At 39.4% G+C, this 18,441-nt stretch overlaps 1 protein-coding gene across 6 annotated transcripts in view; it reads right to left on the bottom strand.

Moving 5' to 3' along the window:
- LOC132407438 (DENN domain-containing protein 1A-like) overlaps positions 1-18,441 on the bottom strand; it is a 606,259-nt gene that overhangs the window by 341,106 nt on the left and 246,712 nt on the right. For all 6 annotated transcript variants that reach the window (XM_059993934.1, XM_059993938.1, XM_059993937.1 and 3 more), the window contains 3 exons: positions 5,403-5,472; positions 3,563-3,643; positions 623-676 (listed from right to left, as the gene is read on the bottom strand). In XM_059993934.1, the coding sequence (XP_059849917.1) occupies positions 623-676; positions 3,563-3,643; positions 5,403-5,472 (205 nt within the window). The remainder of the gene's footprint in view (positions 1-622; positions 677-3,562; positions 3,644-5,402; positions 5,473-18,441) is intronic.

The following is an 18,441-nucleotide window of genomic DNA, read 5'->3' as shown; positions in this document are numbered from 1 at the left end:
AATAACTTGGCTACACAGCCATCTGCGACAATGAATTCCACAGTTTCACCACCTTCTAGCTACAGAAGTACCACTTGGTCTCTGTTCTAAAGGGGTATCCTTCTATTCTGAGGTTGTGCCCTTTGGTCCTAGACTCCCCACTATTGGAAACAACCACTCCATGTCCACTTTACCTAGGCCATCAGGTAGCAATGAGACACCTTACCCTCCTCATTCTTCTAAACTCCAGTGAGTGTTAACACATTCATTACCAGGGTCATTCTCATGACCCTCCTCTGGACTCTCTCCAATGCCAGCACAACTTTTCTATGATAAGGGACCCAAGTGCAGTCTGACCAATTCCTTATAAAGCCTCAGCATTGCATTCTTGCTTTTAATAGAAAGAACGTGGACAGGGAATGCTTGGAAGTTGGGGGGGGGGGGGGGGATGTGGTGGTGGAAGAGAAAGGGGAATGATAAGAGGGGCACGGGGGGGGGGGGGGGGCGATATGGACATGAGAAAAAATCTCATTGGGCAGACCAGCTCCCAAAATCCATTACTTGCCCAGTCTGCATGCTTCATGATCCATTACAAATGGATGTTCTAATATCATTTTACCCATTGAGTAATATATACACTTACATTTTCTGGTATGCTAGGAAGTTCCTGGTTATTAGGTGGAGTAAAGTACAAATGCTGCCAAAAGAAAAAAAAGATTTTAGTCCCATTTTCATAACATCAATATTGTGTATTTAATATTTCAGTAATATTTGAGTAATATTGTAAATATATTGTTCAATTAAGCATTGTTGTTTACATAATTCTCTACAATTTATATGTAAAAGTACTTTTACATGAATGGCACACATCATTACGCCACATGATCCTAAGTGCATGACTCACTGAAAGTAAAACTAAGCAGACACATTATTCCCAACTCTCGTGTTTTTCTTTTCATCAGTTTTTGGAGTTGCAAAACATAAACGTTCACAGAATGTGTTTAAGGGTCATCTGCTTTAATATAATTGGTACTTGAGCCATACCAAGGAGTCAAAATTAAAATGAAAGCTTGCAGAGCTTTACTGGTCATTTAGTTAAATTAACAGAACTGACTGTGTGGAACCACTGACAGTAGTTCCTGAGACCCAATGTATAAAGCCACAGATTATGTGCATTGCAATGTACAGGAACCACTGCTGAATTTCATAAATGTTGCCCACATACACCTGAGGCATGGACGTCATTATTCTGACATCTGCTGTTGTCAAGGGGCAGTTCAAAGGGAGCCCTGCATCTCATAATTATGATATCATAGCCAACCAGATAGTATACTAGCTAAATAAAAATTGTTTCTTACACAAGAGCAAGGAAGAAGATAAAATAATAAAAATGTTAAAAAAGGGGGCCACTGGGAAATCCAGCCTTTTGTGTTAGACTGATTGGGGGATTGCTTTGACAAGCATTATTTTTCTACAGGGAGGGAACTTGATCTGCAGTGATTAAGTTCACTGGCCATTATAAAATAAACACTTTCAATGCAACATCGCATTATGTTTTTAGATTTCTCTTTTACAGTAAGACCTTTTCATTTCTCCTCCCTCACCTATCTGGTATAGGACTTACAATGCTGCTGAACCAGTCAGCTTGTCGAGGGATGAACCACTGACAGTAACTACAGGATTTCGTCATTAAACTCTGCATATGAAAAATCTCAACATTACAGCTGTTCCCACGGTATAATGATAGCGCTGTCAGTGAAAATACAAGCTTGGGTGAATATATAAAAATATAATGCACTATATTACATCTGCTAGGCTTCAGTTGCAGCCAAAATTTGCTACTTCAAACAAAGTTGTACAAATGTAAAACCATATTTCCATCAGGGTGCCTTTCAGTTTAATGCTATCAACTACAATTGGCCTGGATCTTCTGCTTGAAAGGCACCAGATTTGGCATCTCCGCAAACTGAATTGCAAAGGTTCTTCATCATTTTTTGGATCCTCAGAAATACCATCTCCTGATTTGGATTCAATCCCAAGCTTGAACAAACAATGCTTCAAAAATGTTAAACTGCTTTTTTTTCATCTCTTTCCATTTCAACTGCCTGGCTGCTCAGTTTGAATGCTCCCACAGCAACTGAACAGCTAAAGGAAAGAAAGACGTCCGTAAGCTGTTCTTTGATATGCTTTCCTGCTTCATCGCCCATGAAATGTGTAAGCAGAGGGCAGACCAGAAGCATTCTTTTTGAATGAGATGGCTGAAGTGAGCTGAGCTATCCCTTCGGACCACAGTGCCTCCAAGACAAATTGCTCTTTAGGCCAGACAGGAGCGCCAAGTCTATAAAGCTCGGCTTGGTGAGCTGGGTCATCTCCAAGACTAGCCAATGACCCGGGCAAGGACAAGCAAGCACTACCTGTCGATTAACTTTGGAGCAGGAACTGCTCAACATCAACTGCACAGTTATCGCTGCGCAGGAATATAATGGATGATATAGGATGTTTAGATTCATGTCAGTCTGTGCAGAGAGTATGTCACAGGTGGTGAACTGTCTAAAAGTTCTAAATGGGAAAATTTTTACATTAAGTAATGTAGGTTTTTGTGAAGCAAGGTCATTACCACATTTTATAATTATTTCTTATTTTACAAGTGAATAAATAATTATGAAACCCATGGTTTTTTCTAACACATAACTCTATTCAATGACATGTAAGAAGGAACTGGTTCCATAGGGTTGTCATAGCCAGGTGGGGAGGGTTTATGGGGATAAACTCCCATTACCTATTAAATGCTATCCATGGGGTGTGTCTCAAATAACCTCTGACAACCAAGTCCAGCGCCCGGCCTTCATGTGTGGCTTAGCTGCTAAGCCCAGCAGAATCGTTTCTACTGACAGGAGAAGGGACAAAGGTGATTACTGGTGTCTAAAAACCAGTCGCTTCAGGCAGATAAGGCCTGTTAGCTGTGGTTGGCAGTTCATCTAGGAGAAGGAAAATTCTGATCTCAAACTTCCACTGCCTTGTGGCTATACCCGCTCACAGGGACGGCTTCAGGAACAAAACCCAAGGAAAAAACTGGAGCTGGAGTCCCGAAGGCAATCCCGCATTAAGTTCAATACTGACTGGCAACTCCTGCAATGCAGCTGGTGCCAAACTATACCGGTCTCTGCCATTCCTTTGGGTTCATCAGCTGCTTGGGCAACAGCTTGCTCTCCATATCTTACTGCCCTGTCTTGCGTACTAGCTTGTGTATTGACTCCACCATGGTCGACCCCGACCGCATGCATGTATAGAAAGCAAATCCTATTCTGTTAGTATATGAATTACACAAGGTAGAACATAGATGAATAGTATGTTAAAATACACAAGAGCCCAAAATTCTGCATCAAGTCTCAGACTCTAATAAATTGAGGCTTCATCTTCCAGCATCCTGTCCTGTATGGATCTCCCTTCATTCCTTTCCATACAATAATCCCACCATCTGTAAGTGGCATCTAAAATGCTGAGACCTACCTACTAGGGCAGTGCGAAGAGTGTTTCGACATGAAGGTTCAGAACTAACTTGACAGCAGAAGACTCCACTTACCACACCTAACTGCACGGCAGTACCTGGCTGCGGAGGGACAATGCAGTACAATAAATGCAGTAAATTCTTCCACTGGCAGTCCTGAAACAATCCACAAGCACAAAACAAACCATTACTTTTTAACGAAGACTCATTTTTGTATGAAAAATTCGATAAATGATATTTCTGTAAGATTGAACCACAGGAAAAATGGCTGTCTGGCATCAAGTTAAATTGCTTCTCAAAGTTCAAAGTAAATTTACTATGAAAGTACATATATGTTACCATATACAACCCTGAGATTCATTTTCATGCAAGCATTCACAGTAAGCACAAAGAAACAAATACAATCATTGAAAAGCAGCAGAGAACAAGACAGACAAACAACCAATGTACAAAAGACAACAAAATGAGCAAATATAAGAGAAAAACAAAATCAAAATGATAAAAATAAATAAATGAGCAAGGATTACAGAGAACATGAGATCAAGAATCCCTGAAAGCAAGTCCAAAGGATGTGGAAACAGTTCTCAGTTACTTAATAGGGAAGTAACAGAAGGAAAACACTAGCACAAGAAAGACTTCATTTTTGGGCCCTGTGGTCTGGTGGTAAATTATCACTTACATGTACATTTGAGAAAAAGCTTCCTTTTGCTTTTATTTATTTGTATATGCAATAGCTTATTAAATTATTAATCAGTAAAATGAAAGGTATTAACCAAACTTTATACCAATGACTGAATTACTTTGTAGCAAAAATATGCAAAAGTGGATTCTGAATTATACAAAAATTTCTTTCTTATTACAATATTGATTTTGAAATTGTATTTTCAAACTTGACATGAAAATCACTATAGTTACAATACAATCTGCAATTCTTACAGATAAAATCAAGACGTACAATAAAGCTGGATGAACTCAGCAGGTCGGGCAGCATCTGTTGAAATGAGGAGTCAAGGTTGGTTGACTGCTCATTTCAACGGATGCTGCCCGACCTGCTGAGTTCATCCAGCTTTGTACGTCTTGATTTGACCACAGCATCTGCAGTGTACTTTGTGCTTACAGATAAAAGCTTGAGAAGAAGCAATTAATTGTGATTAGTTTTAGAAATACAAGAATCAGAATCAGGGTTAATTTCACTGGCGTATGGCGTGAAATTGGTTAACTTTGCGGCAGCAGTACAATGCAATTCATGATAAATAAACAAAAAAAACCCGAATTACAGTAAAGATGAGTGTGTGTGTGTGTGTGTGTGTGTGTGTGTGTGTGTGTGTGTGTGTGTGTGTGAGAGAGAGAGAGAGAGAGAATTTTTTTTAATGGTTAAATTAAGAAGTGCAAAACACAGAAATTTTTAAGAAGGTAGTGAGATAGTGTTCAGGGGTTCAATGTCCTAAATATCCCATGAGCTACATTTTTAATAAATACAAGGATCAGCTTTATTCACCATATACATTGATATATAGTAGGAATTTGCTGTGGTGTGTTGGTTAGGTACAACATGCAACAAAAACATCAACATTCAATAATTATAAAGAATATAGAATTATATGAAAACGAAGTTAGAAGTACGGATATTGAATAAAATGTGCATAAATAGATAAATACCTGCATGTACTTACAATATAAGCAGCATTATAAACAGTGGTTTAAAGTGTTTACAGTGCAGTGCAGTGATGGGGGTTATAGATAGAGGGGTGTGGGGGGGGGCTAGAATGGTTAATCAGATTAACCATCTAGGGGAAGAAACTTTTAAGATGGCGTGAAATTTTTGTTTTACTAGCTCTATAATACTTTCCAGAAGCTATTATACCAACAAAATTACCATTATTGTTTTTAATAAATGTAGGCTAAAATACAATACCTGGCCTTTGGCAGTGTATTCTGCTAAGATGTTCAGAAGCTTGTAGAAAACCTCAAACCAAGGTAAATAGCTGAAAATAAACACACAGTCAGCTTTACTTCTAGAACCACCTTACCAATAAGAGCAGCTTCAGTTTTGTTAACTTTAGAGAATGTTGAGTCAACCAGTTCTGATAGACATTTTCAAACTTTCAGCATTTCTGTCATAAAAATATCTGTGCTGAGCATAGAACACTACAGCACAGTACAGGCCCTTCAGCTTTTAATGTTATGTAAACTTTTTAACCTGCTCTGAGATTAAATCTAACCCTTCCCTCCTTCCCACATAGCCCTTCATTATTCTTTCACTCTTGTGCCTATCTAAGAGTTTCTTAAATGTCCTTAATGTATCTGCCACTACCACCATGCTAGTTGTGCACCCTTGTAATAGCCATTTCCACCCTGGGAAAAAGTCTGGCTATCCACTAAATATATGCCCCTTCTCACTTTGAATACCTCTATCAAATCACCTCCCATCCCCCTTTGCTCCAAAGTGAAAAGCCTTAGTTTGTTCAACCTAACCCAATCTAGGCAGAGCCTGGTGAATCTCCTCTGAAGATTTCTACATCCTTACTGTAATAAGGCAACCAGAACTGAACACAATACTCGAAGTGTCGTCTAACCAGTGCTTAATACAGCTGCAACATTAACTCACAGCTTTTGAACTCAATCCCCAACTAATGAAGGCCAACACACCATATGCCTCTTAACAATTATATTAACTTGCATGGTATCGAGATCATATTAACTTGTGAAGCCTAGAATATGGAAATACTATAAAAAAGCACCATAAAAGTGATCTATTCTGGAAGGCAATCATAAAAGTTAATATAAAAACAGAGCTTAAGAGTTAAAAATTTTAGTCTGTCAGCAACTAGGTAAGCTCCTTCCAAAACTATGAGACTGAATAATAGCCTTTCAGCATATGATTGGAAAACATGTTGAATAATCATTTTACACTGACAAACATAATGTGTTGCATATGATAGATAATAGACTGCTAAAACATACACTCAGTAGTCACTTTATTAGATACACCTGTACATCTGTTTGTTAATGCAAATATTAATCAGCCAATCATGTGGCAACATCTCAATGCATAACAGCATGCAGACATGGTCAAGAACTTCAGTTGTTGTTCAGTCCCAACATCAGATTGGGGAAGAAATGTGATCTAAGTAACTTCAGAACATAGAACATAGAATAGTACAGCACAGTACTGGACCTTCGGCCCACAATGTTGTGCCGACCCTTAAACCCTGCCTCCCAAATTACCCCCCACCTTAAATCCTTCCATATACCTGTTTAGTAGTCTCTTAAATTCACTGGTGTATCTGCCTCCACCACTGACTCAGGCAGTGCATTCCACGCACCAACCACTCTCTGAGTAAAAAACCTTCCTCTAATATCCCCCTTGAACTTTCCTCCTCTTACCTTAAAGCCATGCTCTCTTGTATTGAGCAGTGGTGCCCTGGGGAAGAGGCACTGGCTGTCCACTCTATCTATTCCTCTTATCGGGGAATGATTGTTGGTGCCAGACAGGGTGGTTTGAGTATCTTAGAAACTGCTGATTTCCTCAGATTTTCACACACAACAGTCTCTAGAGTTCACAGAGAATGGTATGAAGAACAAAAAAAAACTCAAATGAGCGGCAATTTTGTGGATGAAAATGCCTTGTTAATGAGAGGGGTCAGAGTAGAACGGCCAGACTGGTTCAAGCTGACAGGAAGGTGACAGTAACTCAAATAACCATGTGTTACAACAGTGGTGTGCAGAAGATCATCTCTGAATGCACAACATGTTGAACCTTGATGTGGACGGGCTACAGCAGCAGAAAACCACATACATACAATCACTGGCCACTTCATTATTAATTTCCCACTCGGGATCAATAAAGTACTTATTACTATTATTATTATTATTATTACTACTATTAATAAATTGTCCAAGAGTGTATTTTGCAAAGTCTGAGCTGTAATTGATCTGAACAGTTGGCAGAACTTTACTTCAATACAAATACAATTACCATACTAACCAATGAAAACAATGGTAAATTTAACCAACATAGTGAAATGTGTTCTGTTCAAGGTACAGTGAGCAGTAATAAGCATTCATTACTGCTGTGAATAATAGGTATTCCTTATTAAACGCAATACCATGTTCCCTTCTTAAAATATTTAAGGCTGAAGATAAAATGAAAACTATTAACCCCAAGAAAAATCCTGTTACAGAAGTTAGTTTTTCTTCACAGCAAAACCTATTCATCAAATACATATTTCAGAATAAATATCTTTTATTGCAAAAAGATTTGGCCTTTTTGAGTTGTTCCTTTAGTGAGTCTTCTCAAAGGATTTCTCGGCCAAGAAATCAGACAATCAAACTGTTCCCAGAGTGCTGGCACTGCAAGCTTAGAGTTGGGCTTGAAAAGGTATCTAGCAGCATCCCAGAGTGACTTGGCCTTCACATTCTGAGCGCACAGCCAAGACTGAGAACTGAAGCGCTCAATGGAAATCACGGGCCTCCAGTACGTTTTACATCCTACAGAGCAGAACCAGCAGAACTTTACTGCAACCACAAACTAAGGCTATTGTTAAAGTCAGAAGCAAAAACATAAAAATGAAATTGTTCTTATTTGTGACATATACATTCAAACAAATGCTTTGCATCAAATTAAATCAAATCAGCGAGGATTTACTGGACAACCCTCAAGTGTCACTATGCTTCAGACGCTAACATACCATGTCCACAAAGTGACCGAAAAGGAAGAGATTTAATGATACTGTACATCTGAAATAAAAACAGAAAATGCTGGATGTACTCAGTACTTAGTGCAGGCATAGAGTGAGGAAAATCAACTGATATTTCAAGTTGGTCCCTGGTCGTCATTTCTGATGGAAGTGCATCAATCTATCTGCTCCTTTCTCTGTAGAAACCCTAACCGACTGAGTATTTCCCACATTTATTAAAAATAGCAAGGTGGATTTGAAGCTATTTTATTTTTGAAACTCAGCACGGAACGGGCTCTTCTGACCAAATGAACTGCACCACCAGATAACCTCAGGGTTGTATGTGTATGTGGTGACAGGTAGATACTCTGATAATAAATTTTACTTTGAAATTCGAACATTCCACCTACTTAACCTGAGCCTAAACACTGGTCAAGTTAGAATGATCAATTAACCTACTATGTCTTTTGGACCATAAGACACAGGAACAGAATTAGACTATTCAGCCCACTGAGCCTGCTCTACCGTTCCATCAAGGCAAATCTATTATCCCTCTTAATTTCACCCTCCTGCCTTCTCCCCATAATCTTTGAACCTATGAACCTCTGCTTTAAATATACTGTACTCAATGATTTGGCCTTCACAACCATCTGTGGCATTGTATTCCACTGATTCACTACCCTCTGGCTAAAGAAATTCCTCCTCATCTCAGTTCTAAATATATGTCCTTCTAGTTTGAAGCTGTGCCCTCTAGTCCATAGGTTGTTTGACTATGGGAGGAAACCAGAGGAACCAGAGGAAATCCATGTGGTCACAGGGAGGTCATACAAACTCCTTACCAGTGGCACCACAACTGAACTCTAAATGCCAATGCCTTGAGCTATAATAGCATTGCCTTAACTGTGATACCAAGGCTCCCCAACTAGTGCCAAAACAACCAAAAATGTTAGCAATGCTCATTAGTAAAAGGGTAGGACATTCAGTCTTAATGGAACAGCTCAAAGGGAAAAAAGCAGATACTTTCATGACATATCAATGTTGCTGAACACCAGCTGGATAAATTTTCAAATTAATTAAATCAAATGTTTAAAACACTGTTGATCCAAGTGCTCATTCAGAATTCTTTTTTTCTGAACTCAATCCACACAGTTTTGATGAATTCAGCAATTTAAGTAGAATACAAGCAAAGCAAGTAGCTTGGGAGACATAGGAACATGAAGTAATCATCAGATTCAAATTCCAGGGAGCAAGATCCTGTCAAACACTCAGACAAAAACCAAAACTAATTCTCACATGAAATATTGCGAGCAGTTTTGGACCCTACTATTTAAGAAAACATGCTTGCATTGGAGAGGGTCTAGAGGAGATTCACGAGAATGATTCTGGGATTGAAAGGGTAAACATACGAGGAGCATTTCATGGTTCTGAGCCTGTACTCACTGTAGTTTATAAGAATGAGAAAGATCTCATTGAAACCTATCGAATATCGAAAGGCCGAGATAGAGTCGACATGGAGAGAATGTTTCCTATATTGGGGAGTCTAGAACCAGAGGGCACATCTTCAGAATACAAGGGAATCCCTTTAGAACAAAGATGAGGAGGAATTTCTGTAACCAAGGGGTGGTAAATTGTGAAATTCATTGCTATAAACAGTGTGGATGCCAAGTCATTGGGTATATTTGAGTGGAGGTTGATAATTTCTTGATTTCTCAAAGTGTCAAAGGTTACTGGGAGAAGGCAGAAGAATGGGGTTGAGAGGAATAATAAATCAGCCTTGATGGAATGCTGGAGCAGATCTGATGGACCAAATGGCCTAGTTCTGCTCCTATGTCTTATGGTCTTAACGGGCAAGTTTTGAAGAGCGCAGTTGTGTTAAGTGCTCTTACCCTTATGGTTCAGATTATATTCACAAAGACAACATCCTTTTCTCTGTCACATTATTCAAGCAGCTGTTACACTGAGTAATAAATGTGTTCAGCACTCCACAGATTAACCTCCAATGTAAAACAGAATTCGATTTGAAAAACTATAATCTACAAGTACCACTTAGCAGGACAGCTCCATATAAACAAGCAGAAAGAACTTTGCAACCGACCCACGATTACTTTGGCTGTTTAAACAAACACAATCAAATCTATTCAATTATGAAGCTATCTGAACATTATCTAAATTCTGGAAAGTTTCTCAAATGAAGCAGAAATGCCCCTGTACTTGTCACACTTCCGCAGCATGCTAGTCCTCCCACTCGTCCAATCTGCTACACACTCCCTAACATCTTCCAACACTTGAAAGCTATTACAGGAGGAAAAAAATGAGAAGTAACAGTTGAGATCAGTAAAAAGAATATTAAGTACATCTCTGCAGAGAGAATAGTCAAAAACAATAGTATGTCTAGTCATTCTAACCACTGGTAAAAGACTGACACCATGAAATAAATACTAAATTTAATAGACTCACTTAATGCAAGTCTATTGCCCAATACTGATACATCACTTTGCATGATTACAGCATTCCTATTACAACCAATAACTTAGCGTGAGCAATGCCACGGGAGATGAAACACATATGCCGTGTCACTTCCCTGCAACAGCCTGCTGTTAGACATTATGTGCAGATTTCTTGTACTCGTTACTTGGGGTTTTGTGGAGCAGTCTGGCTGATGTTCAAACCTTACAAATTAATTTATTTAAGCTCTAAGCAAATATTTTTGCCATGTGATTGCTAAGCACCTTTATTAAATGGGATTAATCAGTACCTGTTTAGGAAGGTGACACCAATCCAAAAGGAACCTAACCAAAGAAGAAATTGAATCTAGCTGATTTGTCTGCTGCAGCTAGAATTCCCAGTGTTTCTAATATCAATAATACTAGAACTCACTTTAAATATTAATTTATATCTGGATCTTCTAATTCCTGAAGTTTTTACATCAAAGCTTCTAGCTCACTTAATAGCTTTGATTCTTAGTCCTAAAGATTCTCGGCCCAAAAAAACTGTTTATTCCTCTCCATATATGGTGCTTAACCTGTGAAATCCTCCAGTCTTGTGTGTGTGTGCTACACACTCTTTCCCTCCCACCCATGATCTACTAGATTCTTCTTCAGCCCTTACCTCTTCCATCTATCACCTCCCAGCTTCTCTCCCTCCCCTACCTTCCTATTCCAGCTTTTGTCCACTCCCTTTCCAGCCCTGATGAAGGGTCTCAGCCCGAAATGTTGACTACTTATTCACTTCCATAGATGCTGCCTGACCCGCTGAGTTCCTCTAGCATTTTGTGTGGCTTGCTCTGGATTTCCAGCATCTGAAGAACTTCCTGTGTTTATAATTCTTGGTTGCTGTTTACTTCACTGTTTCTAACTTGCTGCTTACCACATCTCAAGGAACTACAGTAAAAATCAGAACAATTCTCTCAATCTGCAATGTATAAACTCTCCCCATGTGTAAGGAGAATTGATTATCCTTACACTTGTGAATTACTTCACACTCAGTTAGAGAATGAAGTCTAGTACCATAAAGACTTGCTTTGTCACATGTACTATACATCACAACATACAGTGAAATCCGTCATTTGCATCATATCAGAGAGTGAGGATTGTGCTGAGTGCAGCTCACAAGTGTCATCATGCCCCCATCGCCAACACAGAATGCCCAAAACTTACTCACCCTAACCCATGTACAAGACCATATGACATAGGAGCAGAATTAGGCCATTCAGCCCAGTGAGTCTGCTCTGCCATTCATGGCTGATCCTGGATCCTCATACCCTTGTAAGACCTATATCTTGGAATGTGGGAGGAAACCAGAGCACCCAGAGGAAGTGGTCACAAGGAGAACTCAGAAACTCTTTACAGACAATGGCAGGAATCAAACCTTGATCTTTTAGCTGGTGCTCTAAAGTGTTACGCTAAGTGCTACAGAGTAATGCCACACGTTCCACTCCAACCAGTTTCAAACACTTCAGCTTACTTGAGACGGAAAGCCTACATCAGCACCAGCTGCTCACAAGACCCTTCCTTTAGAACAGGGATTCTCAACCTGGGATCCACGGGCCTCGTGTTTAAAGGTAAGGGTCTATGCCATAAAAAAGTTGCGAACCCCTGCTTTAGAGTAAAGCGTTAAATTATTGGAGCATTGTTCTGGGAAAACCTGATTACTTAATTCATTTTGTTTCAGGACTTCGGTCTGAGATAATGTATGAGAAGTGTTTGATGGTTCTGTGCCTATACTGCTGGAGTTTGGAGTTTAGAAAAATGAGAGGAGATCTCATCTCAAATACTGAAAGGCCTAGTGGATGTGGAGATGCTTCCAACAGTGGGAGAGTCTAGCACCAGAGGGCACTGTCTCAGAATAGAAGGATATCTATTTCTCTGTTTAGAACAGAGTTGAGGAGACACTTCTTTAGCAAGAGGGTGGTGAATCTGTGGAATTGAGTAGATTTAAAGTGGAGGTTGATAGGTATTTAATTAGTGAGGGTGTCGGAGACATGGCAGGAGAATGGAGCTAAGAGGGGTAATCAGCTATGACTCAATGGACTGAATGGCCTAATTCTGTTCTTATGTCTTATGGTCTATTTATAAATTGCCCCAAATTACCAGAGTGCCAGGAATAAGGTACGATGTTGTTCCAAATGATAAGCAACATATTTTTCTTGAACTTTTATAAGTATTAATCAATGGTCATCAATATTAGTCTTAAGTCTTTCAACTTCTTGTAATAAAAAGAGATCAACAATAGATTGACATCCAATTGGCTTTGAAATTTTCAAACAAACCAGCTGCTGTTTACACAAAGTTTATTGAGCTGCAGCTGCCAAGGGAAATCTAATTAATATATTGCGAATCTATGCTATTTTAGCAACATCCTTTCAATGTCCACTTCTTATAAAATGTGGAGTGAATGCTGGAATTCTCCCTCCGGACAGGCACCACATTAACGATTTAGTACAATTTGCTTCCTGGCCAACAATTCAAACCCTAGACTGCACACAGGAGTGGGTTGCGTAAATACTGCTCTGTGATCAAGCCACCTTATGAGAAACATGGCTTCACCAATTAACGCTCAGCAATTGCAGTGTGGTTCAGGAAGTTGGTGCTGTTGCTTTCCGCAGGACATCAAGGGACCGTGTAACTGGATCCGCCACCACTTAAATGGATCCAATCACCACTTTAGAAGGCCACGGGTTCTTTCAACACATACTCATCCTAGCCTTACCCCCGCAGAGCTGGGAAACATCTGAAACTTAACCACAAAAAGCTTTCAAATCTTTGCCCTCCAGCTAGTTTGCAAATCATTTGGGGCAGGTGGGGGGCTGATAAGAAGGAAACTCCGAAATCCCAAAACAGCATGTGGAAAAGATTACGGTTACAGCTGTACTGATAGACTCTCACTACTGCTTGCTTTCAAATGCAGCCAATCCAACTGCAAATACCTCATAATTACAGGCACAAGTGCAATTAGCAAATTACTGACAAGAGGTCATCGACCTGAAACCTTCACTCTGATTTTCCTCCACAGATGCTGCCTGGCCTGCTGAGTGTTTCCAGCAGCTTCTGACTCTTGCTTCACAGATTTTCATAATCCACTGTAAAATCAGTAAATTTCTCAGTGAAGATTGAAAGTGTACAAAGAAAATTTATAACAATGTTGCCGGGACTCAAGGACCTGAGTTACACAAAAAGATTGATTAGGTTAGCACTTTATTCCCTAGAACGTAGAAATTGTGAGTAGATTTGATAGAGCTATACAGAATTATGAGGAGTACAGATAAGGTAAATGCAAGCAGGCTTTTTTCACTGAGGTTGGGTGAGACTACAAATTGAGGTCATGCGTTAAGGGTAAAAGGTGAAATATTTAAAGAGAACATGAGGAGGACTTCTTCACTCAGAGAGTGGTGAGAATATGGAACAAACTGCCATCCAGTTCTCATTTTCTACTTTATTCAATGAAGAAACACTAACTTCAAAAAATCATCCTAAATCATTAACTAATTCTATTCACCATTGGAGTGATTACAATAATAAAAATGGTGACTTTGTAAATCCCGAGTCACAATATTGATGTTCAAGGCAATATGAAATACAGAAAATGAGAAATAATGATCATTTGCAGGAAGAATTCAGAAGTTTCCAATACTACAATCACAGTCATATTTTATAATAGAACATTATTGATATGAATGGCATCTGGAAGGTGAGGTCCGATTGCTGAAGGCCTGTGTCTGCTAATCTCTGCGAGTCCACTGGGTAAGTTGAAGGCCCAAAGCCTGCAAGCACACATCCACTGTTACTGAAAGCTGAAGACAGCCTGTCCTGGGGTTGGAGGACTGGGTGTGTAGGTGGATGGGTGGGAGGAACGGGTATTAGTTTGCTTTTGTTGTTTTGTTGCTTGTTGTGTTCTGTGCTGCTCTGCTGCAGAGCACGGTGGGTATGCTACGTTGACACCGGGATGGCTGGCAACACTTGCCTGTTAAGGCAAATGATGCATTTCACTGTATGTTTCAATGTACATGTGATAAATAAATCTGAATCTGAATGTCCCAAAGAAAACGTTGACTATTTATTCCTTTCCATAGATACTGCCTAACCTGCTGAGTTCCTCCAGCATTTTATGCATGTTGCTTTCGATTTCCAGCACCCGCAGAATCTTACGTTCCTGAATCGGAATTTTTACTTGACGTTACATGACAAGAAAGTTCTCATTAAAGTACAGCAACATGTTAAACAAAGCGGCTTTCTTCCGTTATGATCATCTGGATTTCAGCAGTGGTGTCTTTTATTTCCCTGTCATTTTGTTTTCTTGTGTGTCGTTTACTGCTCTGAGTGACTAGATACCAAACGTCGCAATGCTGTGGCCTATAAACCAACCTCAGTCCGCACGTCACTTTAAAAATCAACCATTTCCTCTATAGGGAGACCAGATTTCACAGCTGAACTTTACTCTGCCAGGAGAGTTCCCTGTAGTGGTCTATTAAGTAAAAGCTATTAAGACCTGAATCAACCTTTAAACCTCATTGCAATGTAACTCGTCCAGTCATGAGGTAAAAATATGGCACTTAGTAAATATACACTCAGTCACCATTTTATTAGATACACCTGCTCGTTAATGCAAATATATAATCAGCCAATCATGTGGAACAAAAACATTCAGATATGGTTAAGAAGTTTAGTTGTTGTTCAGACCAAACATCAGAATGGGGAACAAGTGTGATCTAAGTGATTCTGACTGTGAAATGATTGTTGGTGCCAGACAGGGTGGCTGGAGCACCTCAGAAACTGCTGATCTCCAGGGATTTTCATGCACAACATCTCTAGGGTGTATACAGAATAGTGCAAAAAAACAAAAAACATCCAGTGAGTGGCAGTTCTGTGGGCAAAATAGCCTTGTTAATGAGAGCAGTCAGAGGAGAAAGGCTAGACTGGTTCAAGCTGACAGAAAGGCAGCAGTAACTCAAGTAACCGGGTGTTACAAGAGAGGTGCGCAAAAGAGCATTTTTGAATGCACAGTCGAATCTTGGAGTGGATGGGCTACAGCGTCCTAAGACCACCAACATACACAGAGGCTGCTTTACTAGTACAGGAGGTACCTAATAAAGTGGCCATTACATGTACAAGCAACAGAAAATGAAAGAGAAATCCAAGTGTTCAATTGATTTCATTCAAAATGCATCAGATGGATGTGTCAAGATCAACAAAAAAAGTTATAACCTGGGAAGTGCTTTTCAACACCAGTAACTTTAATATAGAGATTTAAATCTCTCAGGGGCCTAGCATAGGCCATCAAACAGAAGTTTAGCCACGGTCTAATATTACATGTGTCACTTCTGTCAGAGTGCAGAACACCACAAAAAAACAGGAAAATTGATAATTAGAAATAGTGTAAATCAATTTTTAAAACACACAGGAGTGTACTTTAAGACGCCTTCAGGTGCAAATGAGTTTTTGAGCATCTTAACACCAGCACTTTTATTATACAATGTACTTTGCAAACCTCTTCTTCCTCACACATTAAATTCTTTGCTATTTTCATTCAGGAACCATTCCTGTGTGCTTTTATAAACACAAGAGATTCTGCAGATGCTGAAAATCCAGAGCAATACACACAAAATGCTGGGGGAACTCAGCATGTCAGGCAGCATCTGTCAAACCAAGACACTTCATCAGGATTTGGTGCCTCGGTTCGACTAAAATTTCCTGTGTGTTTTTACAAGTTATAAGTATTTAATAGTGTAATTACTGCAAAGTGGACTTCTTACCGCATAAGTAACTATGATTATAAAAATGAATGTAAAACTACATATACACGTAATATCTCTATATACACATGACTGTGTGGCTAGGCATAGCTCAAATACCATCTATAAATTTGCTGATGATGCAATCATTGTTGGTAGAATCTCAGGTGGTGAGGAGAGGGCGTACAGGAGTGAGATATGCCAACTAGTGGAATGGTGCCGCAGCAACAACCTGGCACTCAACGTCAGTAAGACAAAAGAGCTGGTTGTGGACTTCAGGAAGGGTAAGATGAAGGAACACATACCAATCCTCATAGAGGGATCAGAAGTGGAGAGAGTGAGCAGTTTCAAGTTCCTGGGTGTCAAGATCTCTGAGGATCTAACCTGATCCCAACATATTGATGTAGTTATAAAGAAGGCAAGAGAGCAGCTATACTTTATTAGGAGTTTGACGAGATTTAGCATGTCAACAAATACACTCAAAAACTTCTACAGCTGTACCATGGAGAGCATTCTGACAGGCTGCATCACTGTCTGGTATGGAGGGCTACTGCACAGGAGCAAAAGAAGCTGCAGAAGGTTGTAAATCTAGTCAGCTCAATCTTAGGTACTAGTCTACAAAGTACCCAGGACATCTTCAAGGAGCAATGTCTCAGAAAGGCAGCGTCCATTATGAAGGACCTCCAGCACCCAGGGGCATGCCCTTTTCTCACAGTTACCATCTGTTAGGAGTTTCAGAAGCCTGAAGGCACACACTCAGCTATTCAGGAACAGCTTCTTCCCCTCTGTCATCTGATTCCTACAAGGACTTTGAATCTTTGGACACTCCCTCACTTTTTTTTAATATACAGTATTTCTGTTTTTGCACATTTTAAAAATCTATTCAATATACGTAATTGGTTTTCTTGTTTATATATTATTACTATTTATTATTTTATTTATTTCTCTCTCTGCTAGATTATCTATTACATTGAACTGCTGCTGCTAAGTTAACAAATTTCACGACACATGCCGGTGATAATAAACCTGATTCTGATTCTGATTCTGAAATGGTTTTAAATGTTCCACTTTGAAAATCACAATTCTTAGTAAACAGCAATCTGCTACTATTGAGAAAGTAAGTAAATGCATTGGGACTTCAGTTTAGCGAAGCTGGTAGTATTAAACCTCTACATCATAGTAGCCGTATACATAGCACGTGAGGTCAGGAAGGTTCGTTGTTCTAAAGATGTTTGGCTGCATTTGGTGCTCAAGTAATTCCAGAAAACATTACAAAAGGGTTTCACTTTCATTTCAACAATAGCAGTTTCGGTGATTAGTTCACTGGTCACTAAGAAGATTGTAAGTGGCAAAGACTCTGTCTGTCGTCATATGTATTGGGAAGTCTAGGATGTCCACACAGATTCTCACTGTGTATCACCATTAGACAACAGGAGCTTGCTGAATTCACCGGATCTTATAGTTGACATAACCATAAGAGTATAAGAAGATAGGAATAAATATATTTATTTTATATTGGTTGCGCTGTATTTCTTAAATGATTTAAGTTAGTTTTCATGTTATTTATTTTTAATAATATAACAATAATATGTCTTATTTTACTCATTGTTGAATGATTCTGGGAAGAAGCATTGAAAAACTTGATAACTTTCACAGCAGTCCAGCTGAAGGATGTCTGACTATATGCTTTCAAGGAAATGTCTTGTTCAAGGCTAGTGTCAATCAGCAAGATCACCCCTCTGGTCGCACACAAGAAAACATAAGGTGGTTTCAGTAGTGTAACAGAACACGTGAATGAACTTTTACAGATGTATTGTTGAACGTATCCTGACTGGTTGTATCAGAGTCTAGTATTACAATGTACTGCAGTGCTTCAGGGAGTTGTGGACCTAATCAATACAGATTCCTCTGCTCCATCAGTGGTATCTATAGGAGGTGCTACCTCAAGAAGGCAACATCTATCATCAAAAGATCCCCACCACTCAAGCGATGCCATCTTCTCACTGCTACCACTGGGCAGCAGTATAGAAGTCTGAAGTCCTACACCA

Source organism: Hypanus sabinus, chromosome 18, assembly GCF_030144855.1.
Source record: "Hypanus sabinus isolate sHypSab1 chromosome 18, sHypSab1.hap1, whole genome shotgun sequence".
NCBI classification, from domain to species: Eukaryota; Metazoa; Chordata; class Chondrichthyes; order Myliobatiformes; family Dasyatidae; genus Hypanus; species Hypanus sabinus.
The sequence above is the reverse complement of the archived record's forward strand: the minus strand, read 5'-3'. Positions and strand labels throughout refer to the sequence as shown.